The sequence below is a fragment of the Vulpes lagopus genome, chromosome X, assembly GCF_018345385.1.
Source record: "Vulpes lagopus strain Blue_001 chromosome X, ASM1834538v1, whole genome shotgun sequence".
Taxonomy (NCBI): Eukaryota; Metazoa; Chordata; class Mammalia; order Carnivora; family Canidae; genus Vulpes; species Vulpes lagopus.
Window position 1 is genome coordinate 94962739 of NC_054848.1, and position 13539 is coordinate 94976277.

The window sequence follows — 13539 nt, forward strand, 5'->3', positions numbered from 1 at the left end:
AAGGCTACTTCTGATTTGCAATGATGCATTTATGTGCCCTGTGTTCAAAATCTCCTTTTCTTCTTCCACTAAACACCCCCATTTAATAATACATCAAAGGAATTAAATTTTGTTATTAGCCTGACTGATGTGGATGGAACGGACCATTAGAGCTTAAAACAGTATCTAAGAAATAAAAAGCAATTATTCTTACAATATAGACCTCAGGTTTTCACACCTCCTTTAGTCACACTTTGAATATCTGTTCTATTGCTATTCTTAGCATTTATAAATACAACAAAATCTGTATGCAACTTGCATGAATTAGCATCTCTTAAGCAGTTTCTCTTTCTGTTCTCAACTCTAGGCCCAATAAAATCTCTTTGGCCCTGATAGTGTCTCTAGAAATGCCACTTCAATCAAAAAAATTAGGGACACCTGGGTGGCTCAGTGGCTGAGCGGCTGCTTTCTGCTCAGGGTGTGATCTCAGATCCAGGATCCAGGATTGAGTCGCACATTGGGCTCCTTGTGGGGAGCCCGCTTCTCCCTCTGCCCGTGTCTCTGCCTCTGTCTCTCATGAATAAATAAATAAAATCTTTTTTAAAAAATTAAACGTCTAAACCATGCTTCTGGTAAGTTTTAAGATAGAATATTAAGTGGCAAAAAAAAAAAAAGAATATTAAGTGGCTATAAGCGCCATTCTAACTAAAAGGCAGCCTTAGACATGAGTACCCATAAAAACGAACAAAAAAATCAAAGGCCAAGCACAGCTTTTAAACTAATGAGATCGTTTATCTTACTTTTATCATGGAAACCAATGATCACTGACTTTTCCTGATCTTTACAAACATGCTTATGAAAAGTAAGGCCATCATAAATCCCAGTTTAGAAAACCTGTTGTTAATATTCAAAAATATTTTCCTGGACTGAATCAAATCATCAGAGACCTTGGCGACAGGACCATGTATTTTGGTGTTATTTTAGAAATATATTCACCAGAATGACTTGAGGTGTTGGCCATGAGCTAATATTCCGGGCCACTATAAGAAACACTTGTTTACTGAAAAGATAGGACTTGGTTTTTTTTTTTTCTTTTTTGGACTTGTTCTTTATGAGAATGCGAAGAAGTTTCTTTCGGGCTTCATTGCCAGAAAATGTTCTTCTCCATGACTGCCTTTTTATTTAATGGACACTGTAATACCTGTAACTGACACATCTTCTCTGTGTGGCCTGCCAGGTTTCTCAGAACTGATTCATGGCCCAGTTGTACATGACATTTTGGGGTGTTAATTTCATTTTAGCTATTAATTTCACCCAGAAATCAAATTTTCTCCTTTATTTCTTAAATGCTGTACTCTTTTTTTGTAAATCCTTTTTAGAATATGGTGGGGTAGAAATAAACAACTACACAATTGCTGGGAAAAAATAAGGCTGCTAGGATTCTCCACCCGTATTTGGCTAAGGTGCTTCCAGGAAATAGAAAATGGTCCTATACCATAGCTCGGTGACTTTCCAACAATAAACTGCAAATCACTTGTACACTGACAAGGAAAGATATTCTAACTTTTACCCCTACCATTTAAGACAACGTAGATGAATGGACAATTGTCTTCCAACTTGTCACCAGCTCAAGACAGACAGGTTCAGGGTTACTTGTATGTGTTTATATACAGTTCTTTGGATCAAGACCCAGAAAAACAAAACTGCCACCTTAAAATCTTTTGAGAACTAAAAGCTAGAAAAATGCACATACCATAAAAATTTCGGGGGGGGGCCGTAGATACTCTCCAAATCCATTTATGAGCCTAAAGGCAAGAACTCTTCTAAAAGACGGCAAGCTTAAGACACCAGTCACAACAGCTCACAGCCTAGTTCCTAAAAGAGAAATCCTGCATATTACGTGATTTTCATGTAAAAGGTTCAAAGATTGGTGTGAGGGCTGAGGGGGGTGCTGGTTAGGGATAACTACTGCTCATGTTACTTAGTAATAAAATATTCATAGTGTGATAACTGCCTCACTCACATTATCCCCCTATATAGAAAGCAGTAAGCCCTGTATCACTCAGGTTTAGATTTCCTCAGAGGACCTCCCTCTACCTAACATTGTTTGCCTCCATTGACTAGAATGGAAGTCATTACATGAGGTTAGCAGGAGCTATTTTGCTTCTTACATACCTCTGGTGCATAAGCACTCAGATTTTTTAAATGAATCTATAGGAGGCTCTATTGCAGGTTTTTGTAAACGAAATTCTACTAGAACTCAGCCATGTCTATTTATTTATATATCATCTACAGCTGCGTTCATGCTATAATGGCAGAGCCAAGGAGTGGCAACAGGTTATACACAGCCATAAAGTCTCAAGTATTTATTATCTGGCCCTTTACAGAAACTGTTTGCTGACCCCTAATTACACTCATTTGGCCTACATTTCTCAAGCTAGATTGGAAGCATCGTAGGTACGGAAGTTAGCTCTTAATACTCCTTTGTACCTAGAACAGAGTGGATGCTTAAAAATAGCTATCACTACACAAATACAGACTTCCTACTTCCAACAAATTATTTTTGCACAGTTAAATCCAAAGTTAGTATTTTCCATCCTCAAGGCATTTCTAGCAAAGATACAACCAAAGCTCACCTGTGTTCAACAATTTGGGGGACAAGGAGACAAGATCTTGATGCTAAACAAGTGGCAAACTCTAGTACAAACTCACAATCATGTATTCTTTAAAATGTGAATGCAACATAACTGGAGAGCTCCTCCCTATGTTTCAGACAAATGATTTTGAGGTGAACCCTAGCTATTTTCTCAATGTCAAAATCATTTTAACAACGTACAAATTCTTTTTATGCTAGACACATTATGGGTGCTCAAGTCACTGAATGTATCATTCTCCCTAATTATTGTACTTACCAATTTTTGCAAATTAAAATTACCTGAAAAGGGGTATCAAGATTTATATCCCTTTGCCAATTCTCAAATATGCTCACCATTTCTCAATCCTTTATTTTTTTAAGATTTTATTTATTTATTCATGAGAGAGGCAGAGACATAGGCAGAGGGAGAAGCAGGCTCCCTGCAGGGAGCCCAATGTGGGACTCAATCCCAGAATCATGACCTGAGCCACACACAGAAGCTCAACCACTGAGCCACCCAAAAAGCATCCCTCTCAATCCTTCAAATAAAAAATTATAGCCTTGTCATTCTCTTAAAAAATTTATTTGCATAGGTATCATTGGTTCCAAAGAATTGAAGAGTATATGGATAACTTTAGGTATGTTTTCAGCGCACTGGGTGAGCAAATAAGATCTTTTCATATTATTGGATGAGATATCATTTGAAAACACTGTAGACCATGGACTAGGACAGAAATGGAAAAGAAAGGACTAGGAGCCTCAATGAATTATCTTTGATAAATTATTATGAATAAGCAACAATATACACAATGATATACAATCATTTGAGAAAACTATTGTTTATTTAGAAAAAAGGTTACACTGGTAGAATTCAGTTGATAAAAAATTTTTCTTTTAAAAATGTCACTGTGAAACTTTTCCAGATGAAAGTTCAGCAATACAAAGCTCCTGTAGCTGCAGAATTAAAACATAATTAACTTTTTATTCCCCCCCTCATGATTTGTCTAACATAATTACAAGGAAAAATGGCAAGGGACAAGTGAGTGCTGGTACCTTTTTCTTTTTTAAACAGGTTTTAATGTTGTACACATACTATATAAAATGATTTCTAAGCGTTGCATAAGACACTGCTCCCACTTTTAGTGACTAGTATTAAAAACAGGCCAAATAATGAATTAAAACTGAGTTTGAAAATGAGGTAAATTCAAAATGGTTCAATAATTGTTTATTTTCAGTTTCAAACAATAAAAAGGAAGCATTTCATATTGAAAAAAAAACAAAACAAAAAAACAAAAAACTAAACCCAGGCAATATTTAGTTAACCTAAAGTGAAATTCTGTACACATGTAACCTTATTTGCTTGTTGGGAACTGTATGCAGCACATTGTGCTAAAAATATGGAAAAGTTAACACTTTCAGCCATTTACTGAAAATAAACATGTAGAAACTAAGCAACAAGTTAAATATAGTAATGCACAACTCAACAATTTTAAGTTTTCAGCATAGAGCAATAAAGCAGATAACTGAATAACTTAAGAAGATGCAAATGGGCCCTCTTGATTCATAATTCTTGGCAATCTATTCAGGAAAATAAATTTCTGGTCACAGCTGAACAATTTCATTCCAATCTCACCTGAAAGAAACAAAGTGATTATATTGATAGATAAGGAAGGAAGAGAAAGAAGGAGGGAGAAGAAAGGGAAGGTGGATGGATGGAAAAAAGGGACAGAGAGAGGGAAGTTTCAAAACAAAGGAGAGAGGAAAGGAATGAAGGAGGAGGAAAGAAGGAAGGAAGGAAGAAGGAAGATTTAAGAAACAAAGAAAAATCAATGAATTCTCTCAACAAAGGCTTGAATTAAGTCCCTATTAGAGAAGAATAAAGTATTTGTGTATTTCTCATCACTGCTCACTCTCAGAAACCATTAAAGATAGGTACACTATGAGGAATTAAAAAAAAAACACTAAATATTTTGTCTGTGAGAGAAGGAGAAGGGAGGGGGAGGGGAGAAAAGATAAATGAAATAGAAACAAGTAAAATTTTCCACAGGGGCAAGCAATAGCTTGTCAAAAGTAAACAGAACACATAGCAATGAAAAGGAACCAATTTTACATGATCAACAAAAAAAGAGAAAAATGACATCACATTTTTCACAAGGACATGATTTTAATAGTGACTTATATTAAGATGCAATGTCTGCTAAATTATAAAAATTGCTTTAAAAATATATTGACTTAATTATACTCATTTCCTTTCCTTTATGTACTGACATTTTCAAATACTGCATATTGAAATAAATTCAAAACATGATCATTACAACATGTGGCAAATAACTTCATATCTGCCTAACATTGTTCTCATTCAAATTTTAAACTAATGCTTAAAGCATTAAACTTTATTGACGAAAATACTACATTCACATATTTCATAAAACCAGAGCTAGAAGGACCTTGGAAAGTAATCACACTTGCATGAAATGCTGACAAATAATTTACACATTATTTCTATACAGCATTCTGTTCACACCATGTATAACCTTGACATTACCAATTATAACTGTGGATACACTAATGTTGAACTTACAATTTTAATACTTAAACTCATTGTTCCTGTCCATCGCTGATGAATGGATAAACAAAATGTGGTACACATTCATACAATGGAGTATTATTCAGTTATAAAAAGAAATGAAGTTCTGATATATGCTACAACATGGATGAACCTTGAAAACATGATAAGTGAAAGAAGCCAGACACAAAAGGCCACACATTACATGATTCCATTTTTATGAAATGTCCAAAACAGGGAAATCAATAAAGACAGAAAGTTACATTAGTTATTCCCAGGGGCAGGAAGGGGAGAACTGGGTGTGATTGCTAATAGGTATGGGTTTTCTTTTGGGGGCAATGGAAATGTTCTGGAATTAGTGGTGATGGCTACAACATAGTGTATATACTAAAAACCACTTTAAAATGGCAAATTTTGTTATGTAAATTTTATCTAATTTTTTAAATTGCAAAAAAAAAAGTGTTGTAATAAAGAGTATTATGGTATCAGTATGGCCATAACTAGAGTAAGAAATAGGGGTCTCATTCATGATGATGTCACAGTAGAATTACTGAGCAAGGGAACTTTTGCTGACATTATTTAAGGGCACATTAAAGGATAAAACTGCTATTGCCATTAAAACATGTAAAGATGATCTTTCCCAGGAGCTGAAATTAAAATTTTTACAAGAAGCCAAAATCCTCAAGCAATATAATCATCCTGATATTGTCAAACTTATAGGAGTTCGCACACAAATACAGCCTATCTATATCATTAAGGAACTGGGTCCAGGAGGCGATTTCCTCTCCTTTCTGAGAAAGAAGGATGAACTAAAACAGTTATTGAATTTTTCATTAGATGCTGCTTCTGGATGGCGAAATCTCGAGTAAAAATTGTATACACAGGGACCTTGCTGCAAGAAACTGCCTGGAGGTGAAAATAATGTTCTGAAAATCAGTGACTTTGGAATGTCTCGTCAAGAGGATGGTGGTGTGTATTCATCTTCTGACTTAAAGCAGATTCCCATTAAATGGACAGCACCAGAAGCTCTTAATTATGGGAGATACCGTTCTGAGAGTGACGCATGGAGCTTTGGCATCCTCCTCTGGGAGACCTTCAGCTTAGGGGTCTGTCCATACCCTGGAATGACAAATCAGCAAGCACAAGAGCAAGTGGAAAGAAGATAGTGGATGTCAGTCTCTCAGCAGTGTCCAGAGCGTATTATCAATACAATGCTGAAGTGTTGGGATTACAAACTTGAAAACCACCCCGAGTTCAGTGAACTTCAGAAAGAACTGCCATCAAGAAGAAAGTCATATAGTGATGACACAGTGCCAAACTCAGCCTTCAGGACTCTATCTTCCAGCAGAGTAATATTTTCTTGTCATTAACAATGTGTTTATACCACATTACCTGGAACAATCTCCTGAGATTATTTTTTTTAACTATTTTTTAAAAAAATTATGTGCCACTTTAACGATTGTAAGTAAGAAAGCACAGGCGCTAAATCCAAGAGATAACACAGATCGATCTTTATCACACCTAGGACTGCTGATGTTTCTCACAGGGTTTCTACTTCAGGCTTGGTCCAGAGCTGGCTGTCCTCCATCCTAGACACCTCTACCGGTACTATCAACTGCACTGGTAATACTGTGTTTTCAGACAAGATTAAGATTACATCTGTAAACATCACTTCCTACTGAATGAATATTAGCTGGACAGGACATCCTGAGGTTTTTTTCTTCCTTCTCCCCAAAACCCCCTGAAGTAGGCCATGCTATATTAGTAAGGTTGCAATTTCCCTAGGTTCACCATACTCTCTCCCCTCCTGGGTATTAGACAACTATGCATGAAATGCCCTCAAAGAGCATGCTCTCACAGCTGAGGCAGCTGGTTTAAATGTTACTTTATAGAGAGTTGTGACAGCAAGAGGCAAGTCTGAAAAGTAGGGTGGTCTGGAGAAAAGAACAACTAGACTGGTGATCAAAGTAGAGAAGAAAGGCAAATATAAATTCAGCCTTTTCATCCAAGGTAATGCCTTTATAAACACACGCGTGCTCTCTCTCTCTCTAATCTTATGATTAAATTCACCAAAAAGGTCTTAAGAAATGTTTCAACAGTACACAGATTCCTCATAAAGGAGCCTTCTTGATGGCAACAGAATTTTTTTAGAGAAACTATAAAACACAGGCCCACAGAATAGATTGTTTTGGGTTAAGTGTCTTCACCTCAAAGGAGGCATCTGAGAATTTGGTTCCCTTCATTTTCACCAGTTTCTGAAACTGTCAGGATTTTGTGATCCTATTTCTCTCTCACACACACAGAGTAGAAAGGCATATATGGATGAAGCTGACAGTTAAAAAGCCAAATTAACATTTATGAGGAAAAGAAGATATAGAAGACAGAGATAGCCATCTTAATTCTACTTTACTCCTTCATTTACTCTTATACTGCTACCTAGGAATTATCAGAGCAAACATACTTCCTGAGATGTTCCACATAGATAAATGTAACACAGAATTAAAACTGAGATTCTGACCTGAATCTTAGCACACCCAGAGGTGCCTCTCAGAATAAAGGCATGTATAGGGATAGTCATACTCAGGGTAAATGTGGCATTGGATTCCTTTTCTAAGTGCTCATGCTGTGCCCCAATAAAAATAGCACAATGCCTAGTGAATATTTGGTCTACCTTACATGGGAAAAAGGAAATAGAAAATTCTTCCTATTGTGTCCTACCAATTTTTTGGTACCTATGAATATCAGTGCAAAGAACACATACTAAAGAGTATAAATGATGGTAATGAAGAGAAAAATAGTTTGTATCTATCATTTCAATCTCCTAACAAAACTTTCAAACACATTTAACAATTCCTACATACAGACCCAAAGGAAAGCATAATAAACCTGCCCTCAAAAAATATGTTGTAGGGCAGCCCAGGTAGCTCAGCGGTTTAGCACTGCCTTCAGCCCAGGGCATGATCCTGGAGACCAGGGATCGAGTCCCACGTCAGGCTCCCTGCATGGAGCCTGCTTCTCCCTCGGCCTGTATCTCTGTCTTTCTCTCTGTCACTCATGAATAAATAAATAAAGTAAAAAAATATATATTGTAGCACACAAAAAGCAATTTCTTCTTAAACAGGATACTACCAAATGCTACAAAGTGAACCTTCTTTTGAGGGCAAAAAAAAAAGTCAATGCTCTTTTCCTCATCAATAACAAACAGATATACATAATACTTCTGCACAGAGCCCTCCCTGTAGAGTTAACAGAGTATCTGAAACACAGCAGGCAATAAAGAAAACTACCTGGTTGATTAGAAGGAAAGGATGAAGCCACTGCCTTCAACAAGATCACAATCTAAGGAGAGGGATATGCTATATACTCATATATTACATAGGAATCTAGGACTAGGACTCTGTAGGGAAGCTGACATGCCCGCATGTAAGCAATGGGAAACTGAGAAAGAAACTTAACTGAACATTCCCCACTCCAACACATATTACCAGGACCTAGTACTGTGCTTCACCATGGTGACAGATTCCTAAAATAAGCTATCTTTGAGCCCTTAGGAGGTCAGTTTGCAATTACGGAATGAAGAAAAGAGGCTCAGAAAAGGAAATACAAAATCAATTTTTTACAGAGGCTAGTATATAATGGAAACAAATAAAGTGGGTGGGGACTGATTGAGGTAAACTATTTAAAAAAAAAGACCCATTCTCAACATAAGGGGGGTGGACAGCACCCTAGGCCAGCCTAGCTGATTGTTGCCATGCAAAAATCAGGACACAATGTTGCCAGATGGTCCAATTCTTTAGGAGAAACTGAAATTTGGATTTTGTCATATCACTTAAATATTGTGTGAGGCCAGGTATACATAATAAGCCACATTCTGTGGAGGATTGGAATAGGAATGTAGTATACTACAACTACAGATGGACTGGATAGAGCTAAACTATTAATGTCCTTTGAAATCAAGAATCAAAGTCCGAGACTGAGTTTCTCAAAGTCTGGGAGCAAGTCTCAGCACAACATCTGGTTCTCAAAAGTTAGCTAAACTTGACACTCATGAACTGAGGACCACGCATATCAAACTAAAATTGAGAAGCTAAAATAACCTGGTTCTGAGAGAAAAATTTTAATACACAGGAGTTTTTTAGATATTAAACTAGGGGGAAAAGTTAAAGGCAAAGCAGCCAGTACTGTTCAAGAGACTAAATCAAGGAGAGATAAGATGAATTTGGACAAAAACACTAGCAATAACAAGTAATAGAAGATACATAGAACAAGAAGAAAGGATTTTACAACTAAAAATCACAAGATAGGAAAAGACAACAGAAGACTTTGGAAGGAATTTAATCTGGGTCATATTTATATATTGTATTTTCTTACCTCTAATGTGATCATTTTAATTTTCCTGAAATCAGGACAACATTTGCAAATCAGTGTCATTTCTCTATCCACTCTGCTCAAAAAATAGTTCTAGAAACCAACAATGATTCTTACAATCAGTAACTTGTTTGAATCATGGAAATGTGACATTATGTAGCAGCTCTCTTTTCTGCAGAATGTAAAATTAATTAAAAAAAAAAAAAAAAAAGGAGGGCATCCGGGTGGCTCAGTGGTTTAGTGCCACCTTCAGCCCAGAGTGTGATCCTGGGGACCCGGGATCGAGTCCCATGTCAGACTCCCTCCATGGAGCCTGCTTCTCCCTCTGCTTTTCTGTCTTTCTCTGTCTCTCGTGAATAAATAAATAAAATCTTTAAAATAAAAAAAAAAGGAGCAGGGAGCAGCAGATTTGAAGTAGCTTAAAGGCAAATGGTGCCAATCAGAAATGATGAGACTTATAATAAAGGAAAAGGAAGAACAACAGAAAGACTTGACCAATCCTAGAATATATCCAAATAAGAGGCAGCCAGAATAGCATGAAGGAAAAATCAACCAGAGCCTCACAAAATTAAGAGTCTACCCAAGGGGAAAGTACAGGACATGGCTGTCAAGAAGAAATTGAATAGAATGAACATCATGACAGATGTATCTTTAAAGGTTATCTGAATTGGTAAGGTTTGCTACAAGACCACCAACCTAACATCTTTTCATGCCAAACCAGTCTTTTCATGCCTTTGGTTCTGAACATTTATAGAAAGAGGTAGAGTACAAATCCATGGCCCATATGAATAAGAACTCAAATCTATAGTAAAACCTTCACATACCAAAGAATAATATTTATGTACTGAGTAAAGAGAGATTATACAAAAATCACAGTGAATGAAAGTGGTCAGTCACAATGACTGGCCCATTTGTAATGAATATATAAGTGGTAGGTTTTTTTTGTTTTCTTTAATAAGGAGACCATGCAAAAGTAAGAAGTAAAAAAGCAAAATGCCAAAATAAAAAAGTTAAAAATAAAAAAAAATGACTAAAGAGTTTATAGTTCACTAGGGAAGACAGACAGTTGTTGGGGCAAGAAATGAATAGAACTGAGGAATGGGCAATCTTTCTTAAGGTTTTAAAGATAATCTACTGAATTCTAAATGCTCTCACCTAACTCTCATTTACCCTATTCTATCACTAGATAACAAGCAGAGAATAAAAAAACTGAAAAGGCACACACTACTTGTCAGGATATTAGCCATCGGGCAAACTCCAGTCCCTGCCCTGCAGCCAAAATATATTCAACAAATTACATACCCTAAAATTCATACCCCTATATAGATGGGGCTCTCATACATTTCTGACTCTTAATTTAAACTGTGAACAGCCTTGGTTATCTCTCTGGTTTCATAAAAGCACCAGCAAATAATATTGGGGGAGGGTATAGATAGCAAGTATACTTGATATCATTAAGAAATGACAGCTAATATGGAAGAAAATGGGCTACAAAAGAGTTGACAACTTCAAATACGGCCATCTCAAACCATTAAATGTAGAGGGCAAATCATCCTACATATTTCACTAATTCTAAGGCATCACAAATAAGAGCTATTCAGATGATGACCTGAGTGCTCAAAAAAAAAAAAAAAAACTATTTTAAGTTCTGAATACTCTCTTCACTAAGAGTGAACTACTGTACACATACAATTTATTTAAGATGGTTAAACACTTTTTAAGTCTCATACAAGGCATTATTACCTTGAAAATGAAATTGCATATTTTAAATTCCAGAACTAAAAGCAGACCACATTTTCTGGCCTTGCAAAACATGTGCTGTGGCAGCAAATGAGGCATAAAAACTTAGAACAAAAATTTCTGTGTAACACGTCTGCATGAAAAGGCAAAAAGAACAGACAACACTAACGGGCACAAAAACCTATTCTGTGAATTCTGGCTCTGTCAGCTAATATCTCTGCTAGCCTCTTCAACTTAACCTCTCAGAATCTCAGTTTCTTCACCTATAAAAGTGCAGATACCAGAACCACCTATAAGGCTACAGGTATTTTTAAAAAGGTGATTAATTACCCAGAGAAGATGGGAATGAGTGGTGAAAAGAAAGCCAGATGTTTTTAAATACATCTTGGTGCTTAAAAAAAAACAAAACCTTGTGGCTAATCAGCAAGCTTAAGATGAAAGCAGCTTGAAAATAACCATGAATCTTGTTTTGCATCTGTACCCAAAGACCTGGTCATTAGAGTTAGGTGCAAAATTCAAGTTGTATCTTGCAAAATGTATCTAGTTTCTTCAACATTATCATACCTCGTTTCATATTTCTATATTTAAATGAAAGGAGGTGAGAAAACACTCACCTTGATTGAAAGTCTTCATTATCTGTGCTTGTCCGAGGACTTATGAGTAGATGACAAATTAAGGGAAAACAACTTTGGAGAAAAAAAAAAAGGAATGGTGTCTCAACTTTTAGTGCAGTCCTTCAGCTTGCAGGCCTAATTGGCTCTGATGAGCCTGGTAACCTCAACTTCTACCAGCTCTGCTCATCTGCTGCATCATCTTGCCCTTCTATTCCCCATATCCCCAGCCCAAAGAACTCTGTTCCCTTTCTTCCTCTCAGTGGTAATACAGCCAGCGAGAATCTAAATCCTTTGATGGCATAAAACAACCTCAGGCACCACAGAAGTTAAAAAAAAATATATATATATATATATACACATATATATACACATCAAGTCTCCCACTTCTGCATTTCATACAATTAAGAGTTAACTGAAGAGACTATTTCAGACCACGTACTACAAGGGTACAATTCTAAACATGACCAGTATCAAAGCTTTCCATTACACTGATTAAAAACTCCAATAAGATGAAAAGGATATTGTTTCTTCTCTTCCTTTCCTCCTGAACTGTCCCGTTTCTCTTTTTTTTCTATCTTTTCTTTATCATGCCTGGACTCCTATAAGGAATGGTGGAATTAGTTTGGGAAGGGAAAACCAAATATAAAAATCAGCTCAAAATCCCTTTTTATCACCCATCAGTCATACATTTTTCTTCAACAACATATTTAATGATGCCAAAAGCACAAGCAACAAAGGAAAAAATGTGGAATTCATCAAAAACAAAACTTTCATGCATCAAAGAACACTAGCAAGAGAATGAAAATACAATGTACAAAATGGGGGGAAATATTTGCAAATCATACATCTCATATAGATCTAGTATCTAGGCTATATAAAGAAGTCTTACAACGGAGCAACAAAAAGACAAACAATCCAATTTAAAAATGGTCACAGCATCTGAAGAGATTTCTCCAAAGAAGGTATACGAATGGTCAACAAACACATAAAAAGATGCTCAACATCATTAGTCATTAAGGAAATGCGAAATCAAAACCACAATGAGATACCACTTCATACCAACTAGGATGGCTATAATAAAAAAATTTTTTTAATTAAAATAAAAAAAATAAAACAGAAAAGAACTGTCGGCAATGATGTAGAGAAGTTGGCACCCTCATACATTGCTGGTAAAACATAAGCTGTCCAGCCACTGTGGAAAACGGTCTGTCAGTTCCTCAAAAAGTTAAACATAGCATTACCATATATAACCCAGAAATTCCACTCCTGGGTATACGCACAAAAGAACTAAAAACAGGTCTTCAAACAAACACTTCAGAGCAGCACACAAACATTCATAGCAACACCATTCACAATAGCCAAAGGGAAACAACAAAAAAGTCCATCAATTAACAAATGGATGAACAAATGTGGTACATTCGTACAATGGAATATTATTCAGCCATAAAAAGAAATGGAAGTAGTGATACATGCTACAGCATATAAGAATCTCAAAAATGTTATGCTAAGTGAAAGAAGTCAGACACAAAAGGCCACATTATTATACGATTCCATTTATATAAAATATCCCAAACTGGTAAACCCATAGAGACAGAAAGCAGATTAGTAGTTGATAGGGGATAAAAGGGGAGGGAAAT

At 36.2% G+C, this 13539-nt stretch overlaps 1 protein-coding gene and 1 pseudogene across 10 annotated transcripts in view; one reads left to right on the forward strand and one right to left on the reverse strand.

Annotated features, from left to right (window-relative positions):
- Window positions 1–3658: 3658 nt before the first annotated feature.
- The window catches only part of THOC2 (THO complex 2), a 138589-nt gene continuing 128708 nt past the window's right edge, over window positions 3659–13539 (reverse strand). For 8 of the 10 annotated variants that reach the window (XM_041740690.1, XM_041740689.1, XM_041740688.1 and 5 more), the window contains 3 exons: window positions 12425–12501; window positions 11903–11948; window positions 3659–6299 (listed from right to left, as the gene is read on the reverse strand). In XM_041740690.1, the coding sequence (XP_041596624.1) occupies window positions 11921–11948; window positions 12425–12501 (105 nt within the window). In that variant the 3' untranslated portion in view covers window positions 3659–6299; window positions 11903–11920. Of the gene's footprint in view, window positions 6300–11902; window positions 11949–12134; window positions 12502–13539 lie in introns of those variants that run through there. The other 2 variants (XM_041740681.1, XM_041740684.1) reach the window with 2 other exon arrangements.
- LOC121482649 lies at window positions 5671–9174 on the forward strand (annotated as a pseudogene).